The sequence below is a fragment of the Cetorhinus maximus genome, chromosome 17 (assembly GCF_964194155.1).
Source record: "Cetorhinus maximus chromosome 17, sCetMax3.hap1.1, whole genome shotgun sequence".
NCBI lineage: Eukaryota > Metazoa > Chordata > Chondrichthyes > Lamniformes > Cetorhinidae > Cetorhinus > Cetorhinus maximus.
Genome location: NC_135895.1, coordinates 93,557,469 through 93,583,613, shown reverse-complemented (window position 1 = coordinate 93,583,613; position 26,145 = coordinate 93,557,469). Strand labels below are relative to the sequence as shown.

The 26,145-nt window shown below is 39.9% G+C and overlaps 1 protein-coding gene across 1 annotated transcript; it reads right to left on the bottom strand.

Annotated features, from left to right (window-relative positions):
• Positions 1 to 782: 782 nt before the first annotated feature.
• On the bottom strand, positions 783 to 26,145 carry tmco1 (transmembrane and coiled-coil domains 1). The gene is made up of 7 exons (XM_078561596.1): positions 25,867 to 26,145; positions 20,185 to 20,262; positions 18,578 to 18,637; positions 14,434 to 14,480; positions 13,969 to 14,036; positions 3,475 to 3,619; positions 783 to 1,396 (listed from the first exon to the last, which is right to left on the bottom strand). Exons 1-7 carry the CDS (start codon positions 25,934 to 25,936, stop codon positions 1,298 to 1,300), a joined length of 567 nt encoding a protein of 188 aa, XP_078417722.1. The 5' UTR covers positions 25,937 to 26,145; the 3' UTR covers positions 783 to 1,297.

Here is a 26,145-nt window from a genome sequence, read left to right as displayed (position 1 = left end):
TCCTACTTAAGATGGGTCATTAGTCTTTGGAATTCTCTTCCACATAGAGCAGAGGAGGTTAGGTCACTAATTATGTACAAGGCTGAGTTAGATAGATTTTTCATTGAAAAAGTTAGGCGGACAGGTAGGAACGTGGAGTTAAGGCCACATTCAGATCAGCCATGATCTTACTGAACGGCTCATCTGAAAATTAGAGCCAGAAGTGACATACCTGAAATATCAACTTTTTCTCTCTCCACAGGCACTGACAGACTTGCTGAGTGTTTCCAGCATTTTGTTTTTATTTATTATCGAAAATTAAAACTCCCTCTTTTCCATCGAATGGTGCCTCAAGATGGTTTACTCCCACAGCACACAAAAACATGATCTCAGCTTAACATCATATCCAAATGATGGCACTTCTAACAGTACAGTACTCCATCTCTATCAAATTGAAAAGTACATGCTCTGCTTGATCTCTTCTGGACATCTGACTCCTGTCATATTGTTGAGGAAGAGCAAAAGGAGCTTCACCTGTGACCTATGATACACCTAACCTCAAAAATTCATGCAGAAGTATTGGTTGTAGAAAGAGGGAAAGTATTCTTTTCATTAGAACAAATGTCCATCACCTTTGTAAGCACCAATATTCCTGGCAAAATACTTGTATCTAGCTATTACCCAGTGTAGTTTCCTTCTCCCATTTTCAGGTCCTCAAAGCATCTATCTACAGGAGAGACTAAACAGACACATTTTAAAAAAGACTGAAGTAACGCAGGACATGAATTTGCTTCAACTGTGAATTATGAAGTGGAATCAAATTCATATTTATCTTTTGCTGCATTCAAAATATCAGATTTGGATCTTGAAAGATTAAAGTTTTTATTCTTTTCAGATATCAGCTGCATTACACAAATTAATCTTCCTTTTTGTGGGCCAACACTTCAAAACAAAAAACTGCTTCAGAGCGTACATGGTCATGTTGAAATTGAACATTTAATCAAACCCAATATAACCATAAATAAGTAACTTCTGCTATTCAGGACTTGTTTTAATATTTCACCATCTTAAGCCTAATGACATTATTTATTCAATAATAAATTATGACACAAACCACAACCAGGCAACAAATTATTTACCTGGCATCTGATGTTATATCCCAAAAATGGCAGTTTAATATCATGTAAATATTTCAACATTTCAATCATTGCTAGATACAAAGAAAGTTCAAATTGTCTTTTTAGCTGTGAAAAGTACAAATTATACTGCCACATAGAATAGGCAGATATTTGATGTGCAATACTACACAACTGTCACATCATGAGAATTTGCTTGCTTGAGGTGGAGGTCCCAGGAATCCTCCAGCCTGTTTGGTAGCTGCACGTGAAGGAGCCAGACCCAGTAGTTTCTGAATATTCTATATGAACAAGAAAGAGAATTTTAAAAAAAATATTGATTGATATCAAGTTCAGTAATAAGATCACACAAATTTGAATAATGAAATCAATAATGTCAGGCAGCATTAACTTTAATATAAATGCAACAAAAATATTTGAGTGTACTTCCAGTACTATTGGCTTCACAATATTCTGTTAGATGTAGAATTTTTTTTTTAACATTGTGCTGTGCTTATGGGGCATAACAGAAGTTCCTGCAAATATCTGTAAATTAACTAGTATTCAGTTAAAAAAATGTTTTTCAGTTAAATAATTACTAAATTCAATATGGACTGCAAACAAGGGTCATCTTTTTCTTAATGTAAGCATCAAGAAAGTCTGATTTGAATCACTGAATATCAAAATGTGGAAAGCTTCATTTCACATTATTCAAAATGGATGACAAAGATTTCTACACCAAGAAACAAGTCACAAGCATGCTTGCTTGCATATAAACGTGAGGTGATGCACTTGGGCAGGACAAACAAGGCACAGGAATACACGATGAATGGTAGGACCCTAGGAAGCACCGAGGATCAGAGGGACCTTGGTGTGCATGTCCACTGGTCCCTTAAGGTAGCGGGACAGGCAGATAAGGTGGCTAAGAAGGCATATGGGATACTTGCCTTTATTAGCCGAGGCATGGAATATAAGAGCAGGGAGGTTATGCTGGAACTGTATAAAACGCTGGTTAGGCCTAAGCTAGATTATTGTGTGCAGTTCTGGAATCCGCATTATAGGAAGGATGTGATTGCACTAGAGAGAGTGCAGGAGAGATTTACCAGGATGTTGCCTGGGCTGGAGAATTTTAGTTATGAAGAGAGATTGGATAGACTGGGGTTATTTTCCCTGGAGCAGAGGAGGTTGAGGTGTATAAAGTTATGAGGGGCATAGATAGGAAGGAACTTTTCCCCTTGGTGGAGGGATCAATAACTAGGTAAATAGATTTAAAGTCAGGGGCAGGAGGTTTAGAGGGGATGTGAGGAAGAATTTTTTCACCCAGAGGGTGGTGGGAATCTGGAACTCACTGCCTGAAAGGGTGGTAGAGGCAGAAACCTTCCTAACATTTAAGAAGTATTTGGATGTGCACTTGCGAATGCCATGGCATACAAGGCTATGGGCCTAGTGCTGTAAAATGGGATTAGAATAGTTAGGTACTTGTTTGACCGGCGCAGACTCGATAGGCCAAAGGGCCTTTTTCTATGCTGTAGACCTAAAACAAAAATGTGCACTTGCAGATACACCCACACACCCCTAAACACAGGAAATATGAAGTAATATTTTAAAATTCTTCCTTCCTTTCCATGGTGGTGAGTAAAGAGCACTCCTGTGACCTCAAGATTTTAAAAGTAAAATAAAACTCAGTAAATCTAATCAGACTCACAATCAAGCACACACAAACAATTTCTACTCAAAATCACGGAGCCGAAAATGAATAGAAGGCAAGCTTAAAAAATCTATTGTACTCTGGGGTGTTAATTATTTTCAGTTTGAATTTGAAAATACAGAAAATTTACCACAGTACGAAATCCAGCACCAACTACACTCGAGTGAAACTGTTCAGGTTGAGAATGCATAGGTAAATCAGGAAGATGCATTATGAAGGGAAATAACTTCTAAGACATTTGCAGTTAGTTTAAAACAGGTATTATCAGATACCACGCATGAAATAGTTTACACAGGAATGTACTGAGCAATAGCAATACAAAATTCAATGTGTTGATTTGAACTGGATGACATTGGCCTTGATCCATATCACAATGTACTATTGCTTGCCATTACTTTTTTTCCACATAGATTATCAGCTGAGGTTAATTATTGTTAGTAGAGGCTCTCAAACTTGAAGTCAGCTGAAGAAAGATTAGTTTTTGCCCTTTAAACTTATAAAATTTAGAGATTAATAGCGAGTTTGATTTTATTTGCACACCAAGCCTCTGCTGGCAGTCCGATGTTCTGTCTGAATATTGTGTTTAATATCTACATTTCTTTCCATTCCTCCTCCTCTCTACTCTTCATGTCTGTACACAACAATTTCTTAAGTAGAGAGATATGTGCTTACCTGTCGAATGGACATGGTACATAAAATGTACAAGAAAATGAAAGAACAGTCAGTATAATCTTCACCAAGAAGGTTGCGGTGGGACAATCCCTGGATGTACGACAAAGGCACAAATGGGAGCTTAGCTACCACTCTTCCATCAAATCTAGAAGGAGAAAGCAACCGTAAATTACACAAAACAGTTCATGGCAGGAATGTGCAAGATAATGCACCTGGAGTGATCACGAAATCACAAGCTTCTATTGTATAATGCAATGGTCAGGGCCCATTTTTAAAAAGCAAAACTATGGAGAGGAAGTGAATTTTAAGGGAGCTCAGATGACCCCTTGAACCATGAAAGCAAAGCAAAGGGTTTGCGGACTTTTAAGCTCAGATTAATATAGTTTCGTCATCATTCCTTCTTGAACATGATCTATTACAGACTTAATAAAATGAAAACAAGTTGCATTAAAAACAAAATGGCCAGAGAATAAAAAGAACACGTGTTTACGAAGATACAAGGGAATTATTTTGCTGCTCCAGTCCATGATACCGGGTAAAAGATTTTGTCAAAACATAATGATATCATAAAAACAGAGAAATATTGTATACTAGGGCTGCTGAACAAAAATTTGTGAATTGAGGTCCATGAGCAAAGCAAAACAAATTGCCAAATGTTCTCAGAAGTTTTTTTTAAAGTAAAAAGTATTTAAAAATGTTTGAAAGTTGTACTACTTGAATAATGGTGATATCTCAAACACTGGCGTGTTTGTGGGGAAGGCGGGTGGGGGGCAGAAAGTGTGCTCTAGTTTTTAAAACAGCACCACTGTATACACAGTTGCTCAATATATTCTAAAAATCTCAAACAGGCAATAAAATAAAATCTTAAGATTGGCAGTCGTAATTAACAGTTCTCGAGTCACGTGTCCTGAAGTATTTACCATTCTGAGAGTAAACTAGGCAAAAATGCAGTTTTCACAAGCAAGTGGCCATTGTTTCCCAATGTACTGGCATTTAGAGGCTATAACTCATAGGAGTGTTCAGTTGTGCAATTAAAAAAAAAATCAGAGGGCTATACCTGAACAAAGACATGTAATATAAAAAGTGTAATAAGGGGAGAGTGGGGCTGATGAGACCAAAAGTGGGATCTATACATGATGGCAGAGGGCATGGCTGAGGTACCAAAACAGTACTTTGCATCTGTCTTTATCAAGGAAGAAGATGCTGCCCAAATTATATTGAAAGATGAAGTAGGTGAGACACTGGATGGTCTAAAAATTGATTAGAAAGGCTGGCTGTATTTAAAGTCGATAAATCACCAGGAATGGATGGGATGCATCTGAGGATGCGGAGGGAAATAGAATTTACGAAAATGGTTCCAGGGAAGAGGAACTTCAGTTACATGGATAAATTGGAGAAGCTGGGGTTGTTTTCCTTAAAGGTTAATAGGCGATTTGATTGAGGTTTTCAAAATCATGAGGTGTCTAGACAGAGTAGATGGAAAAACTTTTCCCACCATGGAAAGGTCAAAATCCAGAGGACACTGATTTAAGGTGATTGGCAAAAGAACCAAAGGAATTGGGTAAATACCTAAGAAAAAAAATTTGCAGGGTTAAGGGGAATAGGTGCAGGAGTGGGACTAGCCGAGTTACTCTTGCAGAAAAATCTACAGACAGTGATAGATAGTGAACCTTACATAGTAAAGCAACGTGGCAAGGCTGACATTATATGGTTCGAAATAAAGCTTTGAACTGCTTTCTGACTGCTGTTCATAAAGGTACTTCTTGTTGTGTAACTAAGTGGTACAGCTAAGCATTTTCTTGATACCAGTTTATAACGAGTTAACTGATGTCAGTTTGCACTTAGTGGCCTTGGGCTCAGAAATGTGACAGGTGGGGAGAAAATTGAGTCAGTGTTTCCAGACTATCCAGCGACTGTTGCGAGAAATTGCATGTATGTGGTTAAGCAGGATCAGCTGGTTTAGATGTGGGAACCTCCATGATAAAAATAAATATTAGTGATACTGTACTACAGCTAGAATCAGGCCCAAGATAAGGGATGATGTTAAACAAAAGTTTTTTCGAAAAATAAGTGGTTTCCTGACGTCACAAAAAAAGAAAGGCTTTATGAATTTTAGATTCTTTCTTTATACACACTATTGCCTTCTGCTCTTATGCCCTGGCCATTATAAAATCAGAATAAGGTGTGGGAGAAGGAAGGAGTAGAAACAGTGGGAAGGGAAAAAACAGTGAATGTCAGTCATGTGCAGCACATGAAATGCACAAAAATCAGCAATTTTGAAAGCAAGAAAAGGATTTTATAACAGGGATAACATAATGCCTATGAAGGTGAATTCTGAATACCTCGAGAACATTTGATAGAGATGTTTAGGATCATGGAGAATTTAGATAGAGTAAATAGAGAGGAGCCGTTTCCAATGACGGAAGGTTCAATAGCATGATGGACAGATTTAAACTAATTTGCAAAAGAATGCTTTTATTAATGCAACAAGCTGCTGGGGTTTGAAATGCACTGCCCAATAAGATATCTAGATACAGATTCAATAGTAACCTTCAAAAAGGAATTGGAAAAAAATACTTGAAAGAGAAAAATTACAGGGATATGGGGAAATAACAGGAGTGAAATAAACTGGATTGCTCTTGAAAGAGCCAACACAGACTTGATGGGCCAAATGATCTCCTCCTGTGCTGTACTGTTCTACGGTTCTAAAATTCTGTGAAGATTGCATATCTAAAATAGACACCCAAGTAATTTTAAGCGAATCCCATCTCAAACTTTCAACACTTAGCGGGAGATGGTGGCGTAGTGGTAATGTCACTGTAATCCAAAGGCCCAGGTGAACGTTCTGGGGAAAAGGGTTCCAATCCCACCATAGCAGTTGGTGGAATTTAAATTCAATTACTAAATCTGGAATATAATGCTAGTCTCAGTAATAGTAACCATGACAACCATCATAGATTGTTGTAAAAACCCAACTGGTTCACTAATGTCCTTTAGGGAAGGAAATCTGCCATCTTAGCTAGTCTGGCCTACATGTGACTCCAGACCCACAGCAATGTGGTTGACTCTTAACTGCCCTCTGAAATGGCCTAGCAAGCCACTCATTTCAAGGTCAATTAGAAATGTGCAACAAATGCTGGACCTACCAGCGACACCAACATCCCATGAAAGAATAAGCTTAAACAAAATCTTTCTAAATTTCTAACTTCACAGGAACCAAATCTCATGTGGACATTAAATAGCATTTAATACTTCACAGGCTTTTTCTGCCACATACAGTGCTATTTCCCTTAACAGGCCAATGCCATTGTGTGGATACCTCCCACAATGCTTTCCTACACAATTAGTTTCTAGCAAATATAAGATTTTAATCTTTCTGCTATATGAACTCAAACTTTACAAATCGGACATCACAACAGCAGCACAGCTACTATAAGCATGCTTAAAAGAGAGATTTTCAAATCACATCCAGAAGGATATTTGTGGCTCATTTATAAGGACAGGCATATAACAATAGCAGGCTAGCCTATTATTATTAATAAACCCTATGGGGCTGACTAAGATTTCATTTAAAATTTCTACCATTTTCCACTTCTGGTTTAACTGTGATTTTAGTAGGCCCGAAGTACACAAGCCTCAGCTTTTGTGAGCCAATTTGGAACCTCACATTCACACAATTTGTGTACATCTCTGTTGACTGATACCAATACACCTTGGTATCATCATTTAGGATTTATATACCAGTGAGGAAACAGTAATCAGGCAGGCCTTTTCCCCAGGCAACAAAACTCATCTACGACAAACGGACCAGAAATGAAGGTAAGCACCAATTGAACTCATTTGCCCCAGCTTCATGGACTGGTTTCCAAGTCTCAAGGTGCACATTTGGCCATCAAATCAAAGTGTGGGCAGCACTGACGAGCAAGGACGAGGTACAATGGACCAAATGTCCTTTTTTAAATTTTAATGGGATTCAGTGTTACTAAGATTAATGGAGTTGGTACTACTGCACTTTTGGGTCTTAATGTATTTTGTCACTGTGATACTATAGTGCATCTGCAATTTGATCACACACATAGAATCAGACAACACAGGAGGCCTTTCAAGCCCATTATTCCAGCTCTTCCCCAAGGCCCTGCCTTTCCCTCCTTTTCAAGTATTTAGCTGATTCCCTTTTGATACTATTGAATTTGCTTCCACTACCCTATCAAGCAGTGCATTCACATCACAATGCACTGTGTAAAAAAAAAATTCTCCTCACTTTGCCTCTGGCTCTTCTGCCAATTGCCTTAAATTTGTATCCTCTAACTCGCTGGCCTAGTAGGTGTGGCAATGAGAAAGAGAGAATATCTAAGAGGGAGTCATGTGGACCACTCAAATATTCTACATGTGTAAATTTGAAACTTAAGTTGTACTTATATTGATCAGAAACCACCAGATCCTACAATGCAGGTCTCATGAAGTGAGCAGCAACCAAAAATAATCAGATTTGGCAAGGCCATCAGGCGATAGGACTTTTTCTTTAAAAAAAGAAAAAATGACCTTTGCAGCTACCACTGGTGTTTGGTGTTCTGGAAATGTGCTGATCCAAACTGGATGTTCATAACATTATAACATATTGGCTGTACAGCCATCAGCAGATGAATCCATCTGTTGCTCATGTCATCTGCATTGAATGCACAAACAGACTCATCAGGTTTGTGTGTGCACAGAATGTTAGGTTTGCAGTCAGCATGCATTGCATAGGTTTTAAAGGGGACATAGATTTAAGATAATTGGATAAAGACCAGAGAGAAGATGAGATTTTTTTTGTGAACGCAATGAGTTGCTATGATCTGAAATGCAGTGGTCGAAAGAGTGGTGGCGGAAGTAATGCAACAGACACTTTCAAAAGGGAACTGGATAAATACCTGAAAAAAAAGCATCTATCAACCATTACCCTTTGTTCCTGTGACTGAGCCAATTTTGAATCCAACTCACCACATTCCCCTGTATCCCATGAGGTCTCATTAACCTGATCAGTCTGCCATGTGGGACCTTGTCAAATGCCTTACTAAAGCCCATGTAGCCAACATCCACTGCACGACCTTCATCAATCCTCCTCGTTACTTCCTCAAAAAGTTTGATTAAATTAGTAAGACTCGACCTTCCCCTAACAAAACCACACTGACTATCTCTGATTAATCCGTTCCCTTCCAAGTGACAGTTTATCTGGCGTCTCAGAAATCATCCTAATAATTTTCCCACCACAGAAGTCAGGCTGACAGGCCTATAATTATTTGGTCTATCTCTCGCACCCTTTTTAAAATAATGTAGACCTCTGGTACCTTGCCTGTACCTAGTGAGGATTGGAAAATGATCCTCAGAGCATCTGCTATTTCCTTCCTGGCTTCCTTTAACAGCCTGGGATACAATCCATCTGTCTCTGGTGACATATCCATCTTCAAGGATCTCAGTCCCTCCAGTACATATTCTCTATTTTTTTGTATCTAATATTTCACAGTCCTCCTCTTTAACTAGAATATCTGCTTAATCTCTCTCCTTAGCTAAGACAAAGTACTCGTTGAGAACCCTGACCACAGCTTCAGCATCAGAGCACAAGTTGCCATATACATCTCTGATCGGCCCTACCCTTTCCTTATTTATTCGCTTGCCCTTAATGTACTGGTAAAACATCTTTGGATTTTCTTTGATTTTACCTGCCAATATTTTATCATATCCTCATTTTGCTTTCCTAATTACCTTTACTTCGCCCCTGTACTTTCTAAACTCCTCTAAGCTTTCTATAGTATTAAGTTTTTTGTGACTGTCATAAGCCTCCTTTTTCTGCTTTATCTTACCTTGTATACTTCTAGATAACCAAGGGGCTCTAGATTTGGCAGTACTGCCCTTTTTCTTTGTGGGGACATGTCTACACTGTACCTGTAGAAACTCACTTTTGGATGCCTCCCACTGGACTGTCACTGATTTCCTTTCAAGTAGCTATAACCAGTCCGCTTTTGCCAGATCACTTCTTAGCTTTGTAAGGTTCTATACATCTGAAAAGGACCAGAACGAACGTCCTTGCAGGTAGATTTGCTAGAGTCTTTGGGGAGGGTTTAAACTAGATTGGCAGGGGATGGGAACCTGGAAATTTGCAGATGACACAAAGATTTCCCGTGTAGTCGATAATGAAAAAATAGCTGTTATCTTCAGATTGATATCAATGGTTTGTTTGAGTGGGCAGAAAAGTGGCAGATGGAATTCAATCCAGAGAAGTGTGAAGTAATGCAAACAAAGCTAGGGAATACACAATAAATGGGAGGATATTGGGAGGGGTACAGGAAGTGAGATACCTTGGTGTGCATGTCCTCAGGTCCCTGAAGGTGGCAGGACAGATGGATAGGGTGGTAAAGAAAGCATAAGGAATGCTTTCCTTTATTGGGTGAGGTATAGAATACAAAAGCAGAGACAATGATAGAACTGTATAAAACACTAGTTAGGCCACAGCTGGAATTTTGTGTACAGTTCTGTTCATGGAAGGACATAATTGCTCTGGAGAGAGTACAGAGGAGATTTACAAGAATGTTGACAGGGCTTGAAAATTGCAGCTATGACTAGGGAAGAGTGGATAGGCTGGGGTTGTTTTCCTTGGAACGGAGGAGGCTAAAGGGTGACCTGATTGAGGTGTACAAGATTATGAGGGGCCTCAATAGAGTAGACAGGGATGCCCTGTTTCCCTTAGCAGAGATGTCAATTAACAGGGGGCATAGAGTTAAGGTGATTGGTAGAAGGATTAGAGGGGACATGAGGGAAAACTTCTTCACCCAGAGGGTGGTGGGTGTTTTGAATTCACTGTCTGGTTTGGTGGTGGAGGCAGAAACCCTCAATTCATATAAAAAAGTACCAGGATTTGCACCTAAAGTGCTGCAACCAGCAAGGCTATAGACCAGGTGCTGGAAGGTGGGATCAAAATGGGCAGCTTTTTAAAAATATTTTCTTTTTGGGGGGGGGCCAGCACAGACATGATGGGCTGAATGGCCTCTTTCCGTGCTGTAACTTTTGTATTGCAGGGCTATGGGGAAAGGCGGGGGAGCAGGGAGAGGAAATAGTGGGACTAATTGGATAACTTTATCAATGGATGAGCACAAGCTCAAATGACCTCTGTGTTGTCTGACTAAAAGTGGGAAAGAAGAGCATGTAGCTCATTGTACCAGGTTCCTGCAGTTTTTGAGCATGAAAAATAAAAACAGCTTGAAAAGCTTTATAGCAATTGGCATTATCAATGCGTGCATTAACATCACTGCCTTTTTAGATTTAGGTCACTGCACTTTAATGAACACAAAAAGGCATATTACAATTACCAAGTAATCCCGCTCAACAGCTGCTTGTTCATGGTGCCAGAAGGTTTGACTGGAAGTGGTTGTTGATACAACTTTCTCACCAACTAATTTCCAGGTCTATAAATGGTATTTCTTGTTTTCAGATACTTGCCAATTGTAAAATACTTCCTCTGTAACAGGGAGTACGCAGTTGCTCAGTGTATAGTTCAGTAAAAGTTAGGTTCCAAGCTGCATGGCAAAATTCTTAAAAACATATTTTCCAAAACACAAGGGTTCTGCAGCACCTGTGTGTTCAAGTGCAATCTCCATTTCATCAGAAACAAAACTTTATTCTCCAAATGTCCTACTTTATTAATGTCAGAATTTAATCATAAGACATTATATAGAATAAGATATCGATCTTTTGATAAAACAAATATATAAATAGTGGTTTCTTCAGAAGCCCCATGCCCCAAATCATAGAATAATCAACTCCAGGTTTATCGGTTACCAGTTCGTCCTGAAATCTCAAGACGTACATTTTGCTTTCCTAACCCACAAACCCCCACAAAGAACAGAGAATTAAAGCAACATCTTCATATGCAATAATAATTAGCCAAGCAGGTTGACCATAGAGAAACTCACTTCCTTATGCTTTGTCATAGCTGACACCACTTATTTTTATGTCCTTGCATCATGTTTTAGGAGATTTGACTGTTTGGCATGGTGTGGCATTGGAATTAAGCCACAATATGCTTATGTCAAGTCAAATTCAAGATTCTATGAATCAATTCTCAAAGATCTAGCATATTATTTCTTGTTTCTCGAAACTGCTGTCACTGGGATACAGGAGTGGTAGGTATCAGAACATTAAAAAAGGGCAGAAAAATGCCAAATGGTCAATCCAGCTCATCCCATGCTGACATGGTGAAACTGATGAGCACCATCAACTCCAAACTACCCTCCCTCCAATTTCCTGTGTAATGCAATGCAAATGACTAGATGAAAACACACCATTCAGGCTGACTCAACAGCAGAGACTGAACAGCTTCTATGCATTAATTATACTGCATTTACCACTTCAGTAGCTGTTTGAATTACATATTTGCAAATTCGTCATGAAAGTGTTTGGAAGTTACTTATTTGCAACTTATATTCTGGGTGCCAGGCATAACCATGTGGTTGGGAAAGATCCACATGGACCTAAAGCTGGAAAAAACGGCATCACTGGGTTGTACACTCAGGATGCCTGCTGCCAGGGATATTAAAGGAAGTAGCTACAGAGATAATGGATGCACTGATAGTAATCTTCCAAGAATCCTTAAGATTCTGGAGAAGTTCCAGAAGATTGGAAAACTGCCAAAGTAACATCCTTATTCAAAAAGGGAGGGGGAAAGAGAGAGACACACAAAAAAAAAACAGGTAACTATCAGCCAGTTAGTTTAACATCTGTTATTGGGAAAATGTTATAAAGGATGTAGTAGCAAAGCATTTAGAAATGCAAGATATAATCAAGCCGAGTCAGCATGGCTCAATGAAGGGGAAATCATGCCTGACAAATTTATTAGAGTTATTTGAGGTGGTAACAAGCAGGATAGATAAAGGGGAACCAGTAGATGTAATATACTTGGATTTCCAACAGGAATTCGATAAGGTACCGCACATAAGGCTACTTAATAAGGGCCTATGGTGCTGCTAGTATATTAGCATGGATAGAGGTTTGGCTAACTAATAGGAGAGAGAGAGTTGGGATAAGAGGGGCATTTTCAGGATAGCAACCTGTAACTAGGGAGTACCACAGGGATCAGTGCTGGGGCCACAATTATTTACGATATATTAATGACTTGGATGAGGGGATGAGGGAAGTGTATGCACTATCACCAAGTTTGCGGATGACACAAAAATAGGTGGGAAGGCAAGTGGTGGGGATGACACAGTCTACAGAGGGATATAGATAGGTTATGTGAGTGGGCAAAAACTTTGCAGATGGAACATAATGTGGGAAAATGAGAGGTTATGCACTTTGGCGGGAATAATAGGAGCTGAATATTATTTAAATGGAGAAAGACTGAAGAAAGCTGCAGCATAGAGGGATTTGGGGGTCCTCATGCTTGAATCCCAAAAAGCTAGCACACAAGTTCAGCAGGTGATAGGGAAGGCAAATGGAATGTTGGCCTTTATTTCAAAGGGAATGGAGTATAAAATAGGGAAGTCTTGCTAAAACTATACAAGGCACTAGTTAGACCACACCTAGAATACTGTGAACAATTTTGGTCCCCTTATCTAAGGAAAGATATACTGGCATTGGAGGCAGTCCAGAGAAGGTTCACTAGGTTTATCCCAAGTATGGAGGGATTTTCTTATGAAGAGAGGTTGAGTAGGTTGGGCCTGTACTCATTGGAGTTTATTAGAAGAATGAGGCTACCATTTTGAAACATGAAGGATTCTTAAAGGGCTTGACAGAGTAGGTGCTAGGACCAGAAGGCATAATCTCAGAGTAAGGGGTCGCCTTTTTAAGACAGAGATGAGGAGGAATTTTTTCTCTGAGGGTAGTGAATCTGTGGAATTCTTTACTGCATAAGGCTGTAGAGGCTGAGTTGTTAAGTTTATTCAAGGCTGAGAAAGACAGATTTTTAATCAGTAAGGAGTTGAGGATCATCAGATCAGCCATAATCTCATTGAATGAAGCAGACTCGGTAGGCTGAATGGCCTACTTCTGCTTGTACATCTTATGGTCAGGGGGAGAGAAAAATGGCAGCAAACGATAGCTACTCTGGACGTGTCATGGTGCCAGAAAAAGCAGCACAGTTTCATTTAACTCAGTGCTGATGTCAATAGCAACATTACTAAAAGAGGCAAAAGCATCATTAATCTGTTTAATTCAAGTTTCTTTTGATGGAAGAACAAGTTAATTGGATTAAGTGGCCTCCTTTATCTACATACATTTTTGCAAATACCATATATCTTTATATGGTCATCAAAATTATAGAATGAATGCTAAAAATCATGCTGCATAGGGTATTGTTAGGCAAAATCCAGGAAAACAGTTGTGAAAAATAGCTAGTCACACATTGGGGATAACTTATGACAATCAGAGTTCCAATATTCATGTACAGATTTAAAGAAAAATTCTGTACATAATTACAAATTATAAAAGCCCATAAAAGCAGGATATTGTTTCAGGTGTACTCACATGGAATTAAACATGCCCATCAAAGCTGTGAAGCAAAATCCAATAGCAAACATAGACTTCATTCGCACCTAAAAAGGAAATTGATGAAAATTAACAAATTAATTCCTAATGGACAACTTCATATTGCTCAGTTTGGAAATAGATTCCATGTTGTCAAAGAATGGAGTAGGAGTGTAAAAGGGAGGTTTCTCCCATATAGGAACATTATACCTCAATCATACGATGATTTTATACAGGGGATGCTACACATTAAATATAGCTACTACCTCAAGAGAAGATGCCACAAAATGCAATTCCACTGACATTTGCTTCCCTCAATGACTCATGCCATATTTGCAAATATCAATAAAGTGGAAGTAACCAAGTAAAAAAAGTACTGAATTAATTTTCTTCAAAGGAAATCACTGCATTTTTTGTTGAACAGCATTAATAAAATCCTGGATCTTGGAAACAAGTTTTACTTACCATTGAGAGGTCCCGATTATTATTTTTCAATTTTTCCTCTTGTCTTTCTGAAAATAATATTAATAAAGTTAAATTTACCTCTTCATAATGGAGCAAATACATTTTTTATATTCCATCACTTTGTATCCTGTTTTAGAACATGCACCTTCACAAATCCACATCTGCCAGGAGGACAGTTTTCAGGGGAAAAAAATGCTACTCAAGAGCTACTCACGTATAAAAACAGGGCAAAATGTGGTGAAGTTATCAATGTTTAAAGAGTTGATTTTAGAAGAGACCTTGCAACATATCAATGTTATCATAACTGCTACTCGCTGCAATGTGATAGGAACCATGCGATTGACTGTGCATAGAGTACAAGTTGCTGAAAGATGGCACCCACCTCAGTGCAATAGTAACTTGAAAGCATAGATTTATTATAGCTTATCCGCCGTATGGCGGCTGGTTAGTTCAGTTGGCTAGATGGCTAACGTGTGGTTCAAAATATCACCAACAGCACAGGTTTGATTCCTGCCCCTGCTAAGGTAGACTTCAGACCTGCCTCCCTGCCCCCAAGTATAGAAAGCAATGACAAAAACCACAAAGAAGATAGTGCACGATGAAGCATTTGCAGACAATGAGCCAAGAACCTGCCTTTAGGCACAGCACACATGGAATGGAATAGACTCAGCAGTACATTCAAACTGCATCCCAATTGGCAGCATAACAAATAAACAACCCTTAGTAATTAATTCAATTGTGTCCCCTATGGGTCAGTTTTTTTTTAAAACCATTAAAGGTTGGACATAAAATTACTGGAAAATACCCTATATTTATAATAATACTGTGAGAACAGGGAGATAACAATATTTTAAATGACACAATCATGAAATAACAACAGTTCAAATCTATCTTGCTCCCAATTTCAAAATAGAGCAGTGGAGGTAAATTGACATGGGAACAAGTCGGTTTGTTTGATCCAAAATTAGTCACCATACAAAAGGTTTTATCTTTAGTTTACTTTCTCTCAGCACCAATAGCTCCTGGGCAAACACAGTGTATGCAAACACATACTTGATCATCTGCATCACTGACATCTGCACCATCCACATACGACTTAAGACCTTGCAGAACCACAAAAGACTTTCATCCAAGAGTCCTGTCACTAACCAGGAATTTTAAAGAAATATGCACTAAAAAAAATAGTTTAACATTTTGCAGACAGATTCCATTTTCATTGTAAATATTACAGCTCTGTGTATTAATATATTAGTTTTATCCTACAAATACTGGTCTGATGGTCAGATAAAAATTAGGTTTATTACTTTTGGAAACACAAGAGTATGTGAAAAGCAACACAATATCTCTAGTTGCTGACATTACAAAAAGAGAGTAGCTGTTAATCCCAAGCACACTATGTCCTAGCATGACACATATAGGCAGGTGTACAGATAGAGATTCATCCTGTGTATGGAAACTGCCTTTATACTGGGAACACATGGCAGAAGTATAGGGATAAATCCCAAACAGCTCATCTGGATGCCTACATGAACTTAAAAAGTCAATCCCCCACTTAGCTTGAAATGAGCTCTCTTTAAAAAAAAATGGGACTCTGGAACCAACACAGTCAATGAATACTGCAGTTCAACTTTGGACTGGTTATTCCATTGATGCAACAAACAGAGATCATTATCCAAACAGCCTGAAAAATCAAAAAATAAATTTGTCAATTGCTGACTTCTATTAATATGAATTACATTCTTTGCCCATCTTTAAAGAAACTTTAATTGTTCCAGTGTATAAGAATCATTTCTGAGCACTGCACCAAGAAAAACAGAATATTCTCTAGGTTGTTGTGGTGCAAGGTATGGTTAAAAAAGAATGGTATTAACATAAGAATTGACACAAGAGCCCATAATAGCATATTATGAATTTTAATAGTGGAAATGCACAACATTTGGTATACTGGAAAAAACTTTCAAATAAGATGACAAACTAAATCTCTCTTCAGCCTCTGCTTATACACTTAGTCACAGGAAATCATAACTAGCAGGAGACATCTGTCTAGAACAAGAGATTGGGAACAGGAGGTAAGAGAAAAGTGCTAGAGTTGAAGATTTTTAAAACCACAGTTTTTCTTTAAAAGTTATATCCGATTCCCCACAAGCAAGCTTTGCCTTTTGTGATAAGTAGTCCAAGTCATAACAAAGGCAAGTCCTAGGTAATCATTGTCCTATCTGGCAGCAAGACTACATTCTGGAACTTGTGTAGATTCCAAATAGGTCTCCCAAAAGCTGAAAATACCACATTCAACAGCTTGATATTAACTGTCAATGGTTGGATGGGGGTGAGTGGTGGTGGTGAGGGAAGAATGTACAAGAAGCCAGAGTTGGCAGAAGAACAAAGACAGTTGAACATATGGTCTTAATCTTAGTGACAAAGAATTCCATTGGCTCCTCATATTTCTTATTGAAGGTGGTGAGAGGTTTAAGGACACTGTTGCTAGTCCATAAAAAGCAGCCTGGGGTTAGCTTTGCTCTCCAGGATGATTCAGGATTACTGGACAGTTTGGCAGACGAGAGCGAGGCTCAGTAGTGCTTGTTGCAGTCCTGCCAGATCTCATAATAGATGGCTATACCAGCTATGTACCAGACATAATCAAACCTGCACCGCTTGAACTTCAGGGAGCAAAGATGGGAGCCATAATAGGAAAATCAACCAAAATGGGAAAGAACAAAAGGTTTTCTGGACACAAGAGCAAAGGTGATGGTCAGGATCAGGTTGGTACAGGCTAAAAACACCAAGCTTACTTACAGTTAAGCATTTTACTGAAACATAAATACCTATACAGCTAATAACCGCATAAGCAATCTAGAAATGATCCACATTTTGCTAATTTGCCCTTTATTACACATCACAATCTAAAGCACAGAAACAGACCATGCACAAGGCTCCTCCCACTTACCTCTTTCAGCCCTGCCCCCATATTACTCTATTTCCTTCTCCCTCAGGTACACTTTAAGCCTCCCCTTAAATGCACCAATGCTATCTGCTACAACATATATCTAGCAATGAGTTCAAAATTTTTACCGCACAAAGAAATTACTTTGGATATTTTAATATTCATGTCACCTTGTTCCATAGTCAGCCCAAATGGAAACAGTTGCACCACAGCCACCTCAATCTCTTTTATAGTTTTAAAGACCTCTTTCAGGTCTTCTCTTTTCCAGATCTTTCCTGATAGCCACATCCTCTCAATTCAGGTAACATTGTTAACTTAGTGCAGAATGATTAATATTCTCCAGTGCTTCAATATCCTACTCCCACTCCCCCAACCCTAGCCGATTCCGACACAATGCTTTGATAAAGAATTTCTACTGAATAGTTAAGACTCCCAGGGGCTCTCCCTACTGTGGAACCTTCACTTTCATTTCTTTTCCTTTTTATCTTCTTTGCGGTATTTTTCTTATTAACCAGCTTTGAGGAGACTGTAGACCACTCACAATTGACAAAGACAGTGAAACAAGGAGCTGAAACATGGCCACAAATCCAGAAAATCAAACAATGATTTGAGCAAGAAACTCACTTCAAAAGCAATTCCATCTGGAAAACTGCTATGATGCTATTTTAGCATAATACAAAATTCAGCATTTTAAATCTCACTGTCCCCAATCACCCTGGATCAAAGAAAATCTTCATCTTGACTAATTCTTGGGAAAGTACAACTTTCCATTCTCTCACTAAAGCCATGGTGGCTATCTTGAGGTGATACAGTATTAATTCTGACAGGGTCATTTCCAAAACACAAAACTGTGACAGTGTCAAATTCTGGATTTGTTACCAAGGGAGAAAGGAGGATGGGCTAGGATTGGGGGGTGGTGAAAGCAGATATCCAGTGAAAACAAAGACTACAGAAGTGAAAGGATATGAAAGCTGGACCAAAGCAGCAAGGCTCAGCATGTGCCAATCCTCCGCCCCCACCATTTCAAACTGCAAGGTTCATTTGGCACTACAACTTGAATATCTAACTAATAAAGAGCTCAATATTAAAACCCAGCTGATAAGTGGTCTTGGGTTCATGTGAAAGGCACTATTTGTACACAAGCTATAACAAAAACATGCTCTTGAAGTCAATAATTTCATCACATTACACTCTGATCATTACCTATTTTCTTCTTTTGTTGCCTCCCAGCAGATTCTGTTATAGCCTCTTTCTTTTTTTCTACTGTTGGAAAAAAAGAGAAATCAAAATTAGTCAAAGCTGAATTAAGTGGGCACTAAAGTAACTAGCCACCTATCCCCATTAGGATCAGCCCTTCTCTTGGGCGTAGGTCAGGAGTGAAGTCATTCAATGACTATTCCACTGTTCAGTTTCATTCACAACTCTTCTAATAATGAAGCAGCTCGTGACACCCTACAGCAGGACATGCATGATACCCAGATAGGGTCGAGAAGTGACAGGTAATATTCACATTGTACAAGTGCCAGATTATTACAACCTCCAAGGGAAAACTAGTTATTTCCATGATCATCTCCCTCATTAACTTTTGGGGTCACCACTGACCAAAAACTGAACAAAAGCAGTGCAGAGGCTGAAAATTCTGACAAGTGACTAACCTCCTCAACCCTCAAAACCTCTCCACCATCTACATGATTCTAGTTAGATGCTAGACTCACTACTCATGTGGAGGGGCACAGCCACACCGCTAGCCAAGAAGTTCAACACCATCCAGTATTTACAGCCGTTTGCTTTGATGAGTTTCCCTGTCAGTGAATACAATACCTAGGCCCTTCATCACCAGCACAGTGACTGCAGTTATGTATGCTCTACAATATGCACCACAGCAATTCACCAAGGTTGCTTGAACAGCATCTCCCTCCTATGAACACTATCATATGAGAAGGGCTGGAACAACAATGGTGTGGGAATACCAGCAACTCCAAGTGCCTCTAAAGTCACAAACCTTCCTGACAGACATACATCACCACTCCTTCATTGACATTCTAGCATTCCCTACCCAACATATGGACAGCAGTGGTTCAAAGCAGCCCATTGTCACCTTCTCAAAGAAACTAGGAGTAAACCATGAATGTGGCCTTTCCAGTGCTGTTCACATGACACAATTATATATTTTTTAAATTGCTGTCTGTCTGAGCTAAAAGCAAAGTGGTGACTCATCCTCTTGCCAACTTTACAGATTCAAGTAACTAATGGAGTGTTAGATGCTCAAGAATAAGTCATTATGAATTGCAGAACATACAAGCTAGGAGCAATAGTAGGCCATTCGGCCCTTCAAGCCTGCTCCATCATTCAATGAGATCATGGCTGATCTGTAACCTCCCGCCTACCCTGATAACCTTTCAGAAAGAAAGGTCACTTTTGCCGCTTGAGTATCACACAGCAAGTCTGTAAAATGTCATAAATAAGACAAACCTGTGGCAACAGTGCAGAAAAGGGACAAGGAAGGAGTAGTCTTATTTTATCTTATATGTTGCTAAGTGCAAGAGCGGGATTTACTTACATCTGTAAAATTCCATCTGTATTAAGTGCAAAATCCTCAACCATACAGGTTGTACAGAGCAGAGATTTTTCATAAAGAGTCTCAGCAGAAAATGTCCAACATCATGTTGGATATCACAGGAAGCTTGGGAACAAATATACTTTTAAAAACTTACAAGAAAAATGGATCTTGTAGGCAATTTAAAAAAAAAATCATTCATATCCAGATGATTTCTAGAGCACATTAATTCACTTCCCAGTTTAATACTCACATTTCTTACTCTGTTTCTCTACTTCTGCCTTCAGTCGTTTGTACTTGTCAGTTCTGTACACCAGTACCCATGTGATACCTGAAAATACAAAAAAAAATGTTTCCCCTCTATAATCCTTCCAAAACAATTTAACACAATAAACAACCAAATATTATATTGGTGTTATGCATTCTTGCCTCTCCAAATTTAATGATCTCTTTGTCTAAGATAATATACAAAATCATTGAACTTTGCAGCACTGAAGGCAGCTAATTGGTCCATTCTGGTTTTCTGAAATGAAGACTCAAGTGAATAGCATTTGAGAAATCCAGCACGGGCACAATGGCTTCAATTCCCAATTTTTGGATATCCTTTTAAATATTTTTCAATTACTTATTTTGTTACCTTTTAAAAAAATAATTATAGATTCAACTTCCACCTGTGCAATGGCATTGCTTGTGGCTGTCCTTCTGTCAATTCCACACTCAGGAGATCTATGCACTGTTTCAAAAGTCCTCAGGAACTTGTTCTGCCTCCACTGGAAAATTACTGGGATGTACAATCCAGGGCCCTTTCAGCTATTTTGTGACAAAATATCCCCAATTGCTCCATAAGCTCAGAAACCTCTGAACTAGATCTTAAGCACCACAGTCAAAATACATTTCCTGCACATCTAGGTCATGAAGCATCAAGGACCTCCAATATGGCACAGGTACCCTACACCATTGGCTTTGGTGATTTGGTCCCTCCGACATGCAATGGTATGGTCCTCAGAAGTTTAACTTCAAGTATAACTGCTCACAATTTAACTGCTCATTTTATTTTAAGCCAATTTGCTTCATGATTGAATTTCTAAGGCTAAACTCCATAATCTACAGTGGAGTATGGAGTTTAGCCTTAGGAATTCAATAGACATTGGCTTTTTTCCTATGGCAGTTGGGCAGCAATCCACTCCACTTGCATAATCAAACTCAAATCAGTCACATACTTTAAACAGAGATCCCATTGTAACACCTGAAAAAAATGGCTATTTTTGCTGGTTTCGTTGACAACTGAGGGGCATAAAGCTTAATTCAGTGATACTAATTTTGAATTTTACATCCTGGATATTTAGCTCTTATTCTGTTTGTACAAAAAAAAATGATAATGTCCTCACTCCATTTAAAGTATTTCACTTTTACAGAAATATCAGGGCTAATCCTTCACCACAATCTCCAAAATACTCCAGTCTAACATCATATGACCGTTTGCACACCATGTTTGCATAGGTGCTGATATCAAAAATCATATGCTAACATTACTCTGAAAACTGAACCAACAAGCAATGGGTCAATCACTAATGCAAAAACAAAACAGTGCGGATGCTGGAAATCTGAAATAAAAATATATAATGCTGGGAATACTCAGCAGGTCAGGCAGCAGCTGTGGAGAGAGAAAAAGAGTTAACATTTGGTAAAACAACATGAAATGTTAACTCTCTTTCTCTCTCCAAAGATTCTGCTGACTTGCTGAGTATTTCCAGCATTTTGATTTGAATTCAGATTTCCAGCATCCATAATATTTTCACTTTTGGATTTGTGCTTAATTCACTGCCACTTCCATTCCAGCAATGCCCACCTTGAAGTTCTGCTCCTCTCTCCGAAAGAGTTTCTGTCTGCCCCTTTTACTTTGTTCCTTTTCCCACGTGCCTCTCTCACTTGCTTAAAATCTATCAGATTTCTAACTTTTCCCAGTTCTGCTAAAAGGTCATCAAACTGAAGCATTAACTCCCCACAGGTGCTGCCAGGTCGGTTTTTACTTCAAGCACAAGCCTGACACCAAGTGTTAGGCTGTTCAACCATTGAACAATGCAGACCATCTTCGTGATCTCACTTCTGGTATTCCAATCAGTGCAAAGGCTATGGGCCCTGACAAAATTTTGGCAATAGTACTGAAGACTTGTGCTCCAGAACTTGCCACGCCCCTGGCCAAGCTGTTCCAGTATAGCTACAACACTGGCATCTACCCGGCTATGTGGAAAATTGCCTGGGTATGTCCTGTATACAAAAAGCAGGACAAATCCAACCCGGCCAATTACTGCCCCATCAGTCTACTCTCCATCATCAGTAAAATAATGGAAAGGCTCATCAACAGTGCTATCAAGCGGCACTTGCTTAGCAATAACCTGTTCACTGATGCCCAGTTTGGGTTCTGTCAGGGCCACTCAGCTCCTGGCCTCATTACAGCTTTGGTTCAAGCATGGACAAAAAAGAGTTGAACTCCCAAGGTGATGTGAGAGTGACTGCCCTTGACATCAAGGCTACATTTGACCGAGTGTGGTATCAAGGAGCCCTAGCAAAACTGGAGTCAATGGGAATCAGGGGGAAAACTCTCCACTGGTTGGCGTCATACCTAGCATAAAGGAAGATGGTTGTGGTTGTTGGAAGTCAGTCGTCTCAGCTCCAGGACATCACTGCAGGGGTTCCTCAGGGTAGTGTCTTCGGCCCAATCATCTTCAGCTGCTTCATCAATGATCTTCCTTCCGTCACAAGGTCAGAAGTGGGGGTGTTCGCTAATGATTGCACAATGTTCAGCACTCCTCAGTTACTGAAGCAGTCCATGTCCAAATGCAGTAAGACCTGGACAATATGCATGCTTGTGCTGACAAGTGGCATGTAACATTTGTGCCTCACAAGTGCCAGGCAATGACCATCTCCAACAAGAAAGAATATAACCATTGCTCCTTGATTTTCAATGGCAATACCATCACTGAATCCCCCACCATCAACATCCTGGGGGTTACCATTCAGAAACTGAACTGAACTAGCCATATAAATACTGTGGCCACATGACCAAGTCAGAGGCTAGGAATCGTGCGATGAGTAACTCACTTCCTGACTTGCCATAGCCTGTCCACCATCTATAAGGCACAAGTCAGAAGTGTGATGGGATACTCCCCAGTTGCCAGCATGAGTGCAGCTCCCACAACACTCAAGAAACTTGACACCGTCTAGGACAAAGCAGCCCGTTTGATTGGCACCCCATCCACAAACATTCCACTCCCTCCAACACCGACGCACAGTGGCAGCAGTGTGTACCATCTACAAGATGCACTGCAGGAACTCACCAAGGCTCTTTAGACAACACCTTCCAGATCCACAACTGCTACCATCTAGAAGGATAAGGGTAGCAGATACATGGGAACACCACCACCTGGAAGTTCCCCTCCAACTCACCATCCTGACTTGGAAATATATCACTGTTCCTTCACTGTTGCTGGGTCAAAATCTTGGAACTCCCTCCCTAACAGCACTGTGGGTGCACCTACACCACATAGACCGCAGCAGTTCAAGAACGCAGCTCACCACCACCTTCTCAAGGGCAACTAGGGATGGGCAATAAATGCTGGCCCAGCCAGAGAAGCCCACATGCCGTGAATTAATTTTTAAAAAAAAAATCAGTACTAACCACCACTTAGTCAAGCATACAGCTTCATTTTCTCCACTCCATTTACCACCAGTTGCCTGCCCAGCTAAGTAGCTGCATCTTATACTGGCATTTGGTTTCCATTCAAATTATCAAAGTTTCCAACTGCTCCATGTTTTCAGAAATATCCTGGACCACAGACTTGTCCAATTTTGCTCATAATTGAACAAAATTCTGGTCCAGCGCACACAGCCTCTATGAAACCAAACCTTATGAAAACTAAGTGTTCCATATGCAGACTCACACGAAGTCACATGGATTTTCTTAGGTGACAACAAGAAGAATACAAATTCTGGCCATGTGTCCATTTTGAAAGCTCATTCCAGAGAATGGAGGCAAACAATATAAACAACCCATAAGTATATTTACTCAAAAGGCAAGTGCCTACTCCTATGGTGACAGTAGGAAGAACTAAATCCAAGAAATAAACTTGTGATGAATGTCAACAAATTCTTAACACCAGATAGCAAAGCACTTTTCCCAGACCATACACTGGGACCCTGCTATAGTGTGAAACTCAGTATAATGCAGGGCTGTCTCGAACTCCATATTTATCATTTCAGAATGTATTTGAACGCATTGTTAAGTATAAATTCACAAATGATTTAGGACCTATTGATGAAATGACAGCCTCATGAATAATTAAAGGCACCATTTTCTCTGTATAAATACAGGTTAAACTTGCACTGATACCCATATATTGATCAATGCAAAATCATGTGCACTGATTATGAAAAAGAACCTAAAACTATTGCCCAAAAAACAAGGTACTCACGTGTCACCAAATCAATGAAAATACCAACACCGCAGTAGAGGTTGGATAAAACAAAAAATGGTTAACAAAATTTAAGACTGGCATAGCATTTTGCAAGATATAAGAGAACATCAGCCCACAGATGAGCTAACTGCAGCACCATTCCCACTGAGTTAAAGATTTCACAGGAAGGAGGGTGCACCAAAAAGTCTATAACTGTGACAAGACAGCCCTGTACTACTACAGAAGACACCAGTGGCAAGTAACAACACTTAGCACTTTTGAAAGGGCTGCATTATAACACAGTCTCAGAGAACCCCATGGAATGCATTATAGCAGGGTCCCATTCTATTTACAGTAACAATTACACCAAGGTCATAGAGGCATGACAGTACAGGGGGCAGCCATTCATCCCATCGAGTCCACGTTGGCTCTCTGTAGAGCAATCCAGTCAGGTCCATTTGCCCATTCTATTCTCCTTGCCCTGCAAGTTTATTTCCCTCTACTGCCCATCCAATTTCCTTTTGAAATCCATCACCCTCCTAGACAATGAGTTCCAGGCCATTAACACTCACTGTGCCAAGAGTTCTTCCTCACAGCCCCCTCCATCACTTGCCCAAAACCTTAAATCTGTGTCTCCTAGTCCATGTAGCATCAGCTAATGGAGGAACCTTTTCTTTGTCTGCCATAACTTTGTACACCTCCAACAGATCTCTTCCCGACCTCCTTTGGTGCGTTGGAGGGGAGAACAACCCCAGCCTCTCCAACCTAACCTTGCAGTTATATTCCCTCATTCCTGGAATGATTCTGCTAAATCTCCTCTGCATCCTCTGAAGGACCTTCACCTCTTTCCAAAAAGGTGAAGACCAGAACTGTGCACAATATTCCAGTTGTGCCTAACCAGGGCATTATAAAAAGGCTGATCTCAGTGGGTAGCCCGCTCACCTGAATCAGAAGGTTATGGGTTCAAGTCCCACTCCAGTGTCTTTAGGCTGACACTCGTCCGCCCTCCGAGATGGACGTGGTACTATTCCAGGACCTGTGATCTGACCAATATAGAACCCGCTAGCCAAATTCACTAAAGTATGATTCTCTGGTCACTAAATCTGTTTATTATCACATTGCTGTTTGCAGGAGCCTACTATCCGTAAATTGGCCCCCACGTTCCTACAACAGTTCTTGTACTCTCTGACTCCACTTACAAGGCTGTTAAGGGCTTTGGGACGTCCCAAAGTTGTGAAAAGATGCTGGACAAGGGCAAATCTTTCTTTACAAAAAAAAAAATCCGTTAAATCCCGAGCAGCTCGACGAACAAGGCAAGTAAAGTACTGAGTAAGGTGCTTTATTTTGCCAATAATGCTCATCCCGAACTCTGGGTGGGTTATAAACCCGATCCCTCGAGTCTGGAGTGCGTTTGGGGCGGGGGGGGGGGAGCGTGAGTAACTGAGCTCCGGGGCTCCAGGCCCAGCAGGAAATGTACTCACCTTCGGCTAACAGGGCAGTGCAGACCGAGATAAAGACGATCAGGATAGTGTCAGCGCACATAGTACTCATGGTGACACCGGCGCGAGTGATAGAGGAGATAGTTTCGGCCTTAAGATTGTCCCCGGGCCCAGTCCAAGCCCCGCTCCCTAGCAACCGGCGGTGGCTGCTGGGAGGAAAGGGGGGGGGAAGGGATTAAAACATAAACCGTTTTAAATGCCTTTTCCCTGTTCGATGCTGAACCGTGTATTCCTACAGAGATTCTGCGTGCTTTTTCTTTC

Excerpts from the sequence above, each read along its gene's own strand:
- tmco1 (XM_078561596.1), bottom strand. The coding sequence starts at position 25,936 with ATGAGTACTATGTGCGCTGACACTATCCTGATCGTCTTTATCTCGGTC. Across the intron at positions 3,620-13,968 it reads ATGGGCATGTTTAATTCCAT|ATTTGATGGAAGAGTGGTAG; the intron begins GTGAGTACACCT and ends TTCTCCTTCTAG. Across the intron at positions 1,397-3,474 it reads GTACCATGTCCATTCGACAG|AATATTCAGAAACTACTGGG; the intron begins GTAAGCACATAT and ends TTGTTCATATAG.